Raw genomic sequence first — 12,527 nt, forward strand, 5'->3', positions numbered from 1 at the left:
AGATTATAAGAGATGCAGAAAGTGAAGGAGGCCAGAAAAGCAGATTGTTTTTCATGTATGGAAACAAGCCACGAACATCGGCGTCATAATACGCATCCTCGTCCGATAAGCTGTTTTCACATTATGCACTCCTGAAAATATCAAGAAAATGTCAGACAGGCTCTGTCAGAAATCTACCTGACTCGCTGGTGAAGACATGATGGAGGTTCACAAAATGTTTTTAGTGGGCTGGAAGAAAACATTCAGAGAAAGTCAAAGTGTTTGTGTTTAAAAAATAAATAAATAAATAAATAACGAGAAGTTTTCTGCACCAACCTGCGTGTATGAAATCCCCATTCGTTGACATATTCCTGTATCTCTAGAGCTTTCCCATCAAATAAAGGCAAAAAGCCCCCAAAATAATCTTAAAAAGAAAAAGAAAAAAGAAGTTTCATGTTCCACTGCCTGAACTCGCTTCACTTAAAAATATCTTCTTCACACCACTTGAAAACCTCTTTGCTTTCCACAAAGCTGTAAAGCAATATACTTCATGGATTGGAGGTACTTTTTCTAGACCCAGAGGGATTTAAGAAATGCATAAGCAATTACATAAACCTGAACATACATGCACATGTTGAAAACTATTCTATAACTGCCTGCCTAAAGCTAAAGCGTGTAGCCGACAAAAGCTGAATATTGAGTAGAGTTCTCTTCCCGTATCGGTCTTGTGAGACCACCAGGAATAAGTTGACTGAGGCAGCATGCTGTTGACATCCTCTGCTCATGAGACACTGTTAACACATATTCAGGACTGATAAGGCGGTAACTGCTGATAAGGGAGATGGAAAGAAAGAAAATGAAGGCACCGGAGCTTTAGCTGACATTGAACTCAAAAAGAGGAGCCAGTGTGGACTCTGTGTCGAGGGAGGGGGATTGTAAAGGAAAAGGAAGTGTGGTTACTTCTTCTGACAGAAGACAGACATGGGGAAATAACAGCAACATGGTTTAAGAACAACATAGAATCATCTTTGAAAAACGGGACACTTAATACCAACATTTATGTCTATCTAGTACTTTAAGTCTCATGGGACCATCTTGTTTGGAATGAAGTTAAATGTTTGCATATTGGATCTTGTCCATATAATGTGTGTCATGTTGTCAGTAAAGCTTTTTCTCCTCATGATGGCTGAGCATTTTAAGATTTTGGGGAATTTGGGATGCCTATAGCCTAGTGGTTATGATGCACACCAAACGTACTGTAGTCAGTGCATCAGCGGTGAGTTTGAATCCAACAGCTGCCCTTTGTTGCATGTCACCCCCCACTCCCTCCTACTAACATTTACTGTCTCTCATTAGCTGTCCTGTCCAATAAAGGCAAAAAAAGACTTTTGAACCAAGGGGTTTGACTTTGAATTTTGAAAAAACAAACTAACAAATAAAAAAATGAGGATGCACTTGTGTAACTGATTAGTTCCTGCAGACTTTGGCTTCAGTCAAATTTACTTGGCCGACACTGCTGTCCTCGAAGTAGAACAAAGAAAGAGAGCTAAAGAGAACTCTTGGAGGTAATGAAATATGCATGCAATCATTTAACCTCCAATAGGCTGTCACACGCTCTCCTCAGTCAAGCTAGGTCATGGTTTAAGTGCCATCCACTCCAGCTGTTATTGTTTATTTTCTTACCACGAGTACCTGGATTAGCCTAGCGCTACCTGAAATGCCCTCAGGGACTGGAGCAGACTTCACTGTCTGTGAGTGTGTGAGTTGTGTCCACACTTTCCTTTTAACGTTACTCCGTTGGCCTGTCGCATCAACACACAACGTTGGTAAACACTTCAACAAAAGTAGAAATCCCACAGGTTACTGCTTTTTTTTTTTTTTTTTAATGGCCAAAAATTGGGAGCAAACTGAATTGCACAAACAAAATGGCAACGTTTTGGTCCCAAAACATTTCTAGTGTTTTTGCACCACCTCTCTATTTGTAAGAAAGACAAACTAAGCATTTTCACAAGCACTAAAAGGACTTCATATAAACATGAGTATATGCCAACCTTTGAATTTGAATGGACCACTGCTGTTCTCTCACTTTCTCTCATGGTAAATCATCTTTTGGTAAAAAAATATGATTGAAGATCAGTACTTTTTTTAAACTTCAGAACTCTTCAATGCTATCTATTATTAAGATACCAGAGAGTGTATCATTTTAAAACACATGGTTTCTTAGAGTATGAAAGTATTGAAAATTGTTAGTGGTGGTCTGACATTTAAAATCCATTATATTTTCCGAAGGCCGTGTTTAAGCTGTCCATCAAAATGCGAGCAGAATAAAGGAGAGGTGTGTGTGTGTGTGTGCACTGCCAGGCAGAGAGCAGAAGAAGCGTACATGCATGTGTGTGAGTGTAGATCAGAGAAACAGAGAGAGCACAAGTTGACACGACAACTAGCTTTAACGAACCTAAAATAGTCTGCACAAGCAGTGAGTGACTAAAGCCTAGTCTATGCTTCTGCGTGGAATCGACGCCGTAGCTAAACCGTCAACTTGGACCCCCTTACACAGTAGCCTGACGAGCACCTCCAAAAAATCTCGACAACGTGTGGCGTCAACGCGAACCACAAGGACTGTGATTGGTCTGCTCAGAACGCCATTTCCGACAGTTGCTTTCCGGTCACAGCGATCACAACACAACAACACCCAGTTTTAAAGTTATTGGAAAGTAAGACCATCTGTACAACTCATCATATAAACACTTTAATGACTTCCAAATGGCAAATAATTCCTGGAGGGAAATATTAAAAAACACTGGGCTGGAGGTCGCCGAATGCATGAAGAGGTGGAAGAACCTCCGCGACAGCCACACAAAGACACAGCCACACAACTCCCTGGCGGCATGGTGGTGAATTTCAGAGCCAACGTGTTCCAGATACTAGTCAGGATATTTTCTGGAAAAAAGAGAAAACAGTTATTGACACGACAGAAGCAAAAATGTGATGCATCGAATCCAAACAATAATGAAAAGAGGAAGTCGAAGGAGAGAGGCAACACAGACGGGGTATTTCTCCTTAAATAGACTTCAGTACAGGAGTGTGGATCCTGTCATCTATCGTCGAGGCAGGATCAAAAGTTGTATCGACACATGCCTCAGGGAACATAAACACTGGCTTTTTAAACACCAAAAAGAGTGGATCCAACGGTCAGCTGAAGGTGCTGACTGCTGTATCATTCTAGACAGTAGACGTATTTCACTTTTAGCACATTCTGTGCTGCCCGATGGAGAAAATTACTCCACCTTAGCTACAAATGGGATTTTTTTTAAAGGAATAAAATCCCAGTAAACTGATGCACGTAAGAAGAGAATGATGGGAGGCTTTTTTCTTGTTCTTCTGCTTCTTCTTCTTTTTTTTTTTTCTTTTTTTTTTTTACAACCAGTAGACATGCATTACAAGAGATTTGTCCCTGTTATACAAACTGCTATACTCTCTACAGATGAAAAATGTTTCCACAGTCAAAGAATAGCAAGCAATGGTATATTCAAAACAGAATTGTTCTATTAGGACACTTTCTGAAATGTTTTCTTCTGCTCGTCGCTTACAACTCAACATTGTGTTCGAATTTACCATTTGTGCCTGAAAGGCAGAGACAGAGTGTTTACCCATGTAACCAAACAAAGATGCCACCTGTTTTGCATCACGATTTATCATCCTACGCTCTCATGTGGGACTCTGAGTAAAGTAAGGGGAAGAAAAAAAAACCAATCTTAGAACTGGGTGAAGGAAACATTGTGAATTGGAATTATTTCGCAAGTGTGGGGCAGAAAAATAAAAAAGGTAAGGAACTCTGTTTTGGTTGTTGTGTCGTGTTGAAATCCTTCCCACTCCCAGACATAGGTTGGTTTACACTTGGATTGGTTTACAACAACATAGCCCGGAGCTCAGTGCTTCAGCATTAGAGGCAGTACGCAAGATAGGGAAAAGCGTTTTATCACTCAAAACTCTACATTTGTGTTTCTTCACTGCCCAACAGTACCCACATTAGGGGAAACGTTCAAACATCACCAGACACACTGGTTTCTTCAATAATGGAAGACCCTTTATATGGTCTTGTATTTAGCTTCAGGAAATACCTGATCATGCACCCTGCACTTGGACAGCATACAAAACATTTCCCGTTGTCATAGCAGCACATTACTTTGTGTGTATGCAGAGCCTTTCATGGAGTCGATGCCAACATTAATTGATAAATAAAGCATGGGCTTGAGCATGTGGCTGCCTTCAGGGCATGTTCTGATCAATTAGTATAGTCATAACACAACATTACACTGTTATCGTAGATTCATCTCCAGAAAGTACACATCCAGCCCTCTGGCTACGGAGAACACTCGACATATTGGTGGAGGGGAAAAAAACATATTTTAGAGTTGTTTTTTCAATCATGTATGAATCAGTGTTTTGATAACACATATCTGGGCAGTGGCTGGAGTTCTGGTCAACCACCCATATTCACTTTATAAGTTACTATATCTAAATAGGAAGTGAAGCACAGAATATGAAAAGAAATGCTGATTTTAGGACAAGTATAAATGTTGAATGGAAGTGATGTGTGTTCCAGCTTTCCTGCAGTTTGAAGTTTCAAGGGCGGCAATTTGACATACTTAACTGGAACCAAAACAAAGAGCTAGGTTAAATCGTAGCAAATGCAATTTAAATCTCAATGTTGTACCACTCATATCACTCCATTTTGTATCTGTGTTGTTGTGTTTTGTTTTGTTTTTCAAAGACAGATTGGATCTGCTCTTTTGTTGAAGGTTTATTCAAGGACCAAGGTCTTCTGTTAATCTGGTACAGTGAAAGAAAAACGTTCCGAACTTCATAGGGCGAAAAGTTTCTTTGACTTGAGAGTTCAAGGTTTTCGTATAATGTCATGATACAGCGCAGGATTGCCAACAGCTGTCCCTGGAATGAGGTCATGGCCACTTTGCATCTGGTTACGGGAGCCCCCATTTCCATTTCCATACCAGCAGCAATTCCCTGCTTGACAGAACATTACCCATAGACGAGCGAGCTGAGGGGCAGCCATGAATTAATCCAAACAAATATGTGTTATTGCAAGCATAATATTTGAACACAACAAACAGCGGCGCCTCCGTTATTGTTAGCTTTCCATTTATAATCTCAAAAACAATACAAATGCCTCTGCCTCTTCACTTTCACCCTCGTCCTCTTCATCTCCCTCCGTCTCTGCTCTTGCGCGCTCATCGGGATGCATGATGAGGCATCCTCTGGGAGGAACACATCACCATTATTCATGGAAAGACTACACCTCGGAGCCAGACTGACAGATCAAAAGATGTTGGCGATAGGTGGGGGTGGAGGGGGCGGTTAGGCTGATAAATGGCCCCCATCTTTTCGGAGATGGCTATGCTTCTGTAAGTTTGGTGACAGAGCTGCCTCGAGCTTTTCAAGCAGTTGCAGATAAGACGCCATAAAGCATGAAGAAATCGTTACTTAGCGCTCCTTCGGAGAGTTTTAGCCGTTGTCGAAATGGACTGAAGTATTTACTGGCGTCTCTACTTGCATTATGACCTGTAATACAAGAGACAGACTGCGAGAAGCTCGAGAACTTCTGTTTAGTTCACTTCCTGCAAACTCTGGCAAAAAAAGTTTAACAGCTTTCTTCAGGAACAGTCTTTGTTAAGAATTCCCAAAGTCAGTAGTAATGCCATTAAAAATTTAAGAAATCCGACCAATAAAACAACTTTCAGGATGCAAAACGACTTATAAAGAGGTTATAAGTCTTGCTCATTACAGTTGTATCTCCTGTATGCTTGAAGGTCTATGTGAAAAGTTTGAATGTAATAGTCATGGAAAATGATCAATCAAATGATAAATAAAAAATCTGTATATTTATGGTTTTCGGCGGTACCTGAGTGGATTGATTGGTGGGTAAGATGGCACGCTTTGTCAAGAGGATTCAAACCTGCCCGTCGTTAGGCTCATTAAAACCTAAATTGAGACAACGTTTCTAACATGTTCTCAGCCACTGATGGGACTCCAAAGCTCCCTGCAGTAACAGATGGGTGACGTCACCCAGGCTTCATCCATTAATAATCACTTTCTATGATCTCAACTTATAATTAGTCTCCGTTGGCATGACTGAGCCAGAACATATTTAGATAGGTCCAAGGAATTGTCCTACCCTTCCTTCTTTTCCATTTGGTAATCTGCCATTGTGACAAAAAAACGAAAGCAGACCTCTCACTCGACTCCCTCTGCGTCCCCACAGCCAGTTGTTTTGGAGTCATTCATCAGGAAGAGTGAGACTGAGCCATCAGAGGAAGCGTTGGCAGGATCCCTGTAGAGATGAGGCAATATTGAATTGATGGAATCATTTAAAGGCCGGAAAAAATGAAATAGAAGAAATAATACTGTGCTGCTATTTTAAATGGGACAGCCTAGTGGCTCATGATGCATATCATACTCAAATCAAATTCTTATCTTTCCAGTAAAACGAAAGCTATTGTGTGTGTGTTGGTGCCTTTGCATTCATGCACTCTTTCCTTCTCTGTCTGTCACTATTTGCAAAGAGAGTTCCTCTGTATAGCCTTGTGACATGCCTGCCATTTTCACTTTGGATCTGTGTTTTACAGCCATTGACCCAAACACGGAGTCGGTGGAAGATTTGATGCAGAGGTTCCAGGACAGTTTCCGTGTTCCTAACACGCCGACAGACATGTCTCACTACCAGCATGTCATGCACAGCTCATCGACAGGCCGCCGGAGGGTCCCCAGCCACACCAGAGGTAGGACAAAAAGTCAATTGAGAAGTGTACAGCTTTGTTGGCAGCATGTTGCAGGCCTTGCAGGCACTATATTTTAATGTTTGTTTGTTTGGTTTTTTTCATTATAAAAATTCACAATTTCATACTGGATCTTTTTAGAATATTACCAGCTCTTCTGTGGGCTAATATTGTATATTTTTCAGAGATAGAATCATCCATTCATCCATCAGGCAGTATATAATCTGAAACCAGCTTTAGGCCTGATATGTAATGATGGCATGATCTTTTCCCAACAATATTCCAAACGCTTTGGAAGACGCTATTCAATATTTGTATTTGAAGCCAAATAGAATGGAACAACTTGGGAGAAGACACAACTATTGCAAAATGGTTTGGTATTATCCAAATAAGAGCTGAGATTCTCAATGACAGTTGTACTTGGTTTGAGTTGATTTTGATGCATCCATTTTTGTATGACTGAAAATACTAAAACTTTTCCAATTGACTTGGTTATGTATTTTTGTAATGGGATGGCACGGGTACTACCAGAAGTTGACCAGTTTAAGGGCTACATCCCACAAAGGCAAGACAAATTTCAAGACAGATTGTGTCACCGAGACACATCAAAGGCTCTCCCATTTCAAAGACTCTTTCAAATTAGACCAAGAAATAAATCATACTTTTCCAAGGCCAGGAAAATTGCATCTGAAGCATCCATCGTGGCCCGACATATCCTGAGAATTAATGTGTGCCAATTATAACGAGCTGACGGGCTCTAAAGTGGCAGAGTAATACACTTTTACAGGTGAGTAATTGGTTCAAACTCAATGGACTAGCTTCCAATTACCTTTACTAATGCCATAAATTAAGGGACCTTGTAACTTTATACAGTTAAGTTGGGTGATGCTAGATTTCTTAGCATGCTGCCGCTGTTCAGAATTGCTAGGCGGCATGGGCGCCACATAGAAACACAATGATAAGGTCAGGGACAGCTGGTGACGCCAACTGGGAGCCCTACATGCCACCAGAATTGAGTTTGGCTTGGTTGACGGGTACACGAACCAGGAAGGCTGGGTCCTTTTTAAACCTCCCACATGCAAACATCAAGTGTAAGTCATGGCACAAAACAAAGCCAGTTTTAAAATGTGTCAATACATATGTAACCATCTCTACATTCGCCATTCAGATTTACAGTACATGTAGCTTAAAGCGACTGCATACCAATGCATCGAACCTATTTTACAAGCTTTGCATATTTCTGTCGAGAGGGAGCGCAGAAAAACGGTTCAAGCATTACTTAAACTCGAAACATCTTCAAGAGAATGGGATTTCAATTTATTTAGTGTAGTGAGATCACCTCTTGGCATAACACACTCAACAATTTACCTTGCTCTGCTGCTCTAACCTCGCTCTAACCTCTTAACTTGAAGCACAGTTTCACACTTGTTTAAATTGCTTGGTGCAGTTCAGAAATGGAAAACTAGTGTGTCACCACCCTTTGCCACAGCAATGAATTCATCTCATTACCAGACGCACCACCAGTCTTTTTAATCAGGCATGTTGTAAAATATGCTTTCTGTGTCATTGATCGGGGCCATTATGACCAGTAGGATATTAACACTGGAAATGAGACATTAAGCATGCTCGCTTCACCTTCCCTTGGAATGATAGATTAATTAACCATCCTCCTGATCACCTTCAACTAGAATAGGTGAACAATCCAACGTTGGGTCTTTTAGTATTTTGCATATACTTTCCTATCTATCACACAGCCGTTGGTTGAGAAATATTACATCACTGGTTACATAGATCAGGGCACAATTATTTTTGTCCTTGGAAAAAAGTGAATACAAAGCATAAGTAGCTATTTAAAAAAAAGACTCAGCAGTCACTGTACCAAGAAAAGCAAAAGTGCCAAGGGACAGCTTGTGTTGACATGCACAGTGAAACAAGCGCTCCCAAATTAAGGTGGTGGGCACTTTTAGCATAATCAGTTAGTCAACACTGGCCCTAAGAGGTAATATCTTCAAATCTGGTACAATTGAACTTCATAAGTAAAGGTTGCTGGGACCTCACATCCTGCCTCATTTTGTACACGTGTTAATGGAACAAACCCTGAGGGAATGTTATTCCCCTTGCTTTATCTAAACTGTATATCCAACCCCTTTGTCCTTCTCGCTGTGTGACTCTTTTAAATGTCAAACTAATTTTAATAAGTTTGAAATGCTATTTATTTTCCTTTCTTGCATAATTGTGTATTTTGGTCATTTAATCTAACTTTTATTTGTAAAGGGACCATGTACGTTTGAAGCATATCCTTTTTGTCAATCCAAGCCCCAAGTTGAAGGGTTTTAGCACCACAGTGATTCCACCTAAAATAAGTAAGAGACATGTATCTCTGTCATGGCTGAACAAACCTGGGCTCCTGATCTTAAAGGCATTTTGAGGTTGAGCTGATTCCCATTTTTAGTCCTCAAGCTAAGATAATGTTATATTGGCATTACCATTGGTCCCTATACCTGGAAAGACAGGACAAGTAAAATCATCCCTGCCTCTGTATTAAAGGAGGGCACACAGCTGTGCCTTCCAGCCTAGGATGATGCTGCCATCATTGCAATTATTTTCTCTGCTATGTTGTTGTGTGTGACACAAAGGGAAAAAAAGAGGGAACATGCTTTCATGATCACAGGAACCATTTGAGATCTTTGCTTGAGAGGGGTAACATTATGTGTTTTATGAGTATAATACATGGAAGTGTCTGCATCGAGCAGCACACCATCACTTAGGGAGAAAGAAGGATGCAGAGAATCTTTTCTTTGAAGCTTTCGAGATGGGGGCAGCATCCCACTAATAGCCAAATTAGTGAGCCCAGGGCTATCTGCAGTGGAGATAGTCCACAAATCTGCGACGGAGTAAGAACAAGAGAAGTATAGAAACAACATATTCTCGTGCCTTGCTTGTTGCCTGGCTATACTTAAAAAAAAAAACCCAAACCACCTCAGCTTTGCATTAAAGTGAAAGCACGTCTTTATGTCCTCTCAGCTGGATAACTACAGTCGCAGTTGTGTCTGCTCAGCTAAACCCTGCAGCTGTTCATCTCCTCCTCTCCTGGTGTCCACAAACCTGCATATTTAATTTTCTTTTCTTTGAAGCAACATTCCTCACTCCTTCGGCTGCTTGTATTGCCCTAGTTTCTTGTAGGAATCGTCCAATACCTTGACTCTCGGAAATTGTTGGCTCACACACATATATTACAGAGTCACTACCTTGGCTTTCCAATTTCTCCAATCTTGGCAGCCATTCATAGAACCTCATTTGGATGATATTTCACAATGCATGATCAGGAAGTCGGCCAGGTGTAAAATTGCTATCAACATGAATAATTTATCAGATATAAGGTTATGCAATTTGAAGTGATAATTAGGAGATTGGGATTCTGCTCGCCCTGCAATCCTCTATTGCACCCTATGACTCCTGACCAGATGTCGGTTACCCTTTTAACACTTGGCAACTTCTTGGAACTCAGGCAGGTAGGATGGTTTTTTTGACAAGAAAAATCAAGGCCAACACTGCCAAAAAGATTATAAACAAAGAGCTGATGTAAAAAAAGAAAGAAAGAAAGAAATGAAAAGAAAAGCTGAGCGCTATCAAAAGGCTAATGCTAATTCATCCTTTTAAGGCGAGTTTGAAACTCATTTCTGCCGTCTTGACAGAAGTTTGTCCCCCCAGATTTGCATTTTGATATCAGGACATTATCTTATCCGCCTCATTTCACTACAGTAAACCTAATAGACAGACTATAAATACTCATTGAAATTTCATCTTAATAAGAGGCACATGAAAAGGCTCGTGTAAGCAGGGCCGTAAACTCTGTGGTGACTGAACTGTCCAATTAAAGATCCCTTTCTTCCCTGAGAGAAGTTGTTCCACTCTGCTATCAAAGTGCACGAGTCAGCCGTTTTCTTTTGCCATGTGAAGTTTTGGAGAGAGAGGTTGGTTTTCATGTTTTGATCTGAGAGGACTGGTCCATTAAAGTGAGATGCGCACAGGAGCCCTTTCTTTTGTTCTCCTTCAGCCCCCTAGATATTCAGTTTTTTTTTTGTTTTTTTTTCCAGCTCTGTGAACACTCGTTCTAATGATGTGGAATTGACATGCTGTGAGCTGCTGTTAGTGTCCCACCTTTTTTCCTCTGAGGTTTGGACAGGGGTAGTGATTTATCCTATACTTTCTCATGTTTTCTTTTGTGCTTTGATTTGACCCGTGTCTGCGACGTCCATGCTGAATTGTAAGTGCTATATGTGTGGCGACATGTGCTTATTCTCTGTCGATGTGCGTCCCTCCCTCCAGAGGCCTGTTATCAGCAATCAGACGAGACTAGAGTAAGTGGGGGACTTAGCTGTAATGCTGCTCTCTTCACACTTAGCATGGACATTGTGACTGGTGCTACAGTGTTGTCGTTTTTCTCCTGCTCAGTGTACTGTACACATCAAAGACTTGTGTGGGTGTTTTTGCTTGTAGCATTCTGTCGAGCCACAGTAAAGCTTCGAGTTGGCAAGAAAGGTTAGAATTTTCCTCTCCCCTGAACCTGCCACCTAGAAACTCTTGCTGATGAAAGTTGGCCCTTTTCTAAAGACGTAAACCAGGTTAGGTAATGGGTAAAAAAAGACTGATGTACAGTTTTAAGAAAGGGATGTGACGATTAGTCGACCAGCTGATTCAAGTTGTCACACTTGCTAGTCTGCTCTTGAATCACTCGTTTGTTAAGCTCATTATTAATATTTCTTAATTTATAGGCCTTAACCTTAGTGAAATCTTGTCGAAGCTGGGCCGGCTATCTCTCATCTCTACTGGCCACATGTTCCATAAATGGCAACCTCCACTGTTGGAAGGAAAACTGAAGTCAGAAGTGCAGTTATTCAAGTGTCCACTTGAGGTTGTCTGCAAAAGCCAAAGACTCCCCATCAAGTCCAATGATAAACCAGCCACTGTTAAAGCACAAATAACATGTTAACAGTGTGGTTTTTACACACTCTGCAGTGTCATTTGAACACACCATAGGATGTTGGACAGTGTTTAGCTGTGTTAAATAAAATTAGGGTTTTTTTTGTGTGTGTGTTTTCTCACCTTTAGACTACCTAAGGAAGTCTGCTTAATCAACAGAGAAATAGTCAACAAGGAATGTCTCATGTCTGGAGATACAGATTCAGAAGTCATGTGTGTTTGTATTCAGGATAAAGAACTGTGAAATAAGAGGCATTTAAACAGCTCATGTTACATCTACTAGCCACACAGTTCTTTACGCTACACTTAATTCACCCTATTCACAGTTTTTGTTACGATTCAGAATGGTTTGGACCCAGGCGCACGACTCAGAGACAAACTGGTTAGCAATCAACAATACATGTTATTACAAGCAAGCCAGTGACAAACGGTGAAATAAAGTGCAACAGTAAATATAATGCGACTCTAATGTGTTCCCAATTCCAACACGCGTGAAGATGAGCCAGATTAGGACGAACAAACAACGGGGAGACGGAGCTGCAGGTAGGGCTGGAGTTGGGAGCTGACGAGAGGAAAAACACGAGAGGGTCAAAATCACAGGGGACAAAAACAAACATCCAAAATTTCACTAGAGATTGAGCGCTGACACAAGGAGTACAAACCCAAGGATGAAGCATGAACAATAATCTGGCGCCGGCTGCCTGGAGAGAGCCGGCTTAAACACAGCGCTGATTGGATGTGATTCACCCAGTGGGTGTGGACTGTAGCTGT

General features: G+C 41.0%; 1 protein-coding gene across 1 annotated transcript in view; it reads left to right on the forward strand.

Moving 5' to 3' along the window:
• The window catches only part of astn2 (astrotactin 2), a 278,125-nt gene that overhangs the window by 96,861 nt on the left and 168,737 nt on the right, over positions 1-12,527 (forward strand). The window contains exon 4 of the mRNA XM_079363577.1: positions 6,624-6,776. Coding sequence (XP_079219703.1) covers positions 6,624-6,776 — 153 coding nt within the window. The remainder of the gene's footprint in view (positions 1-6,623; positions 6,777-12,527) is intronic.

This window comes from Symphodus melops, assembly GCF_947650265.1.
Source record: "Symphodus melops genome assembly, chromosome: 16".
NCBI classification, from domain to species: Eukaryota; Metazoa; Chordata; class Actinopteri; order Labriformes; family Labridae; genus Symphodus; species Symphodus melops.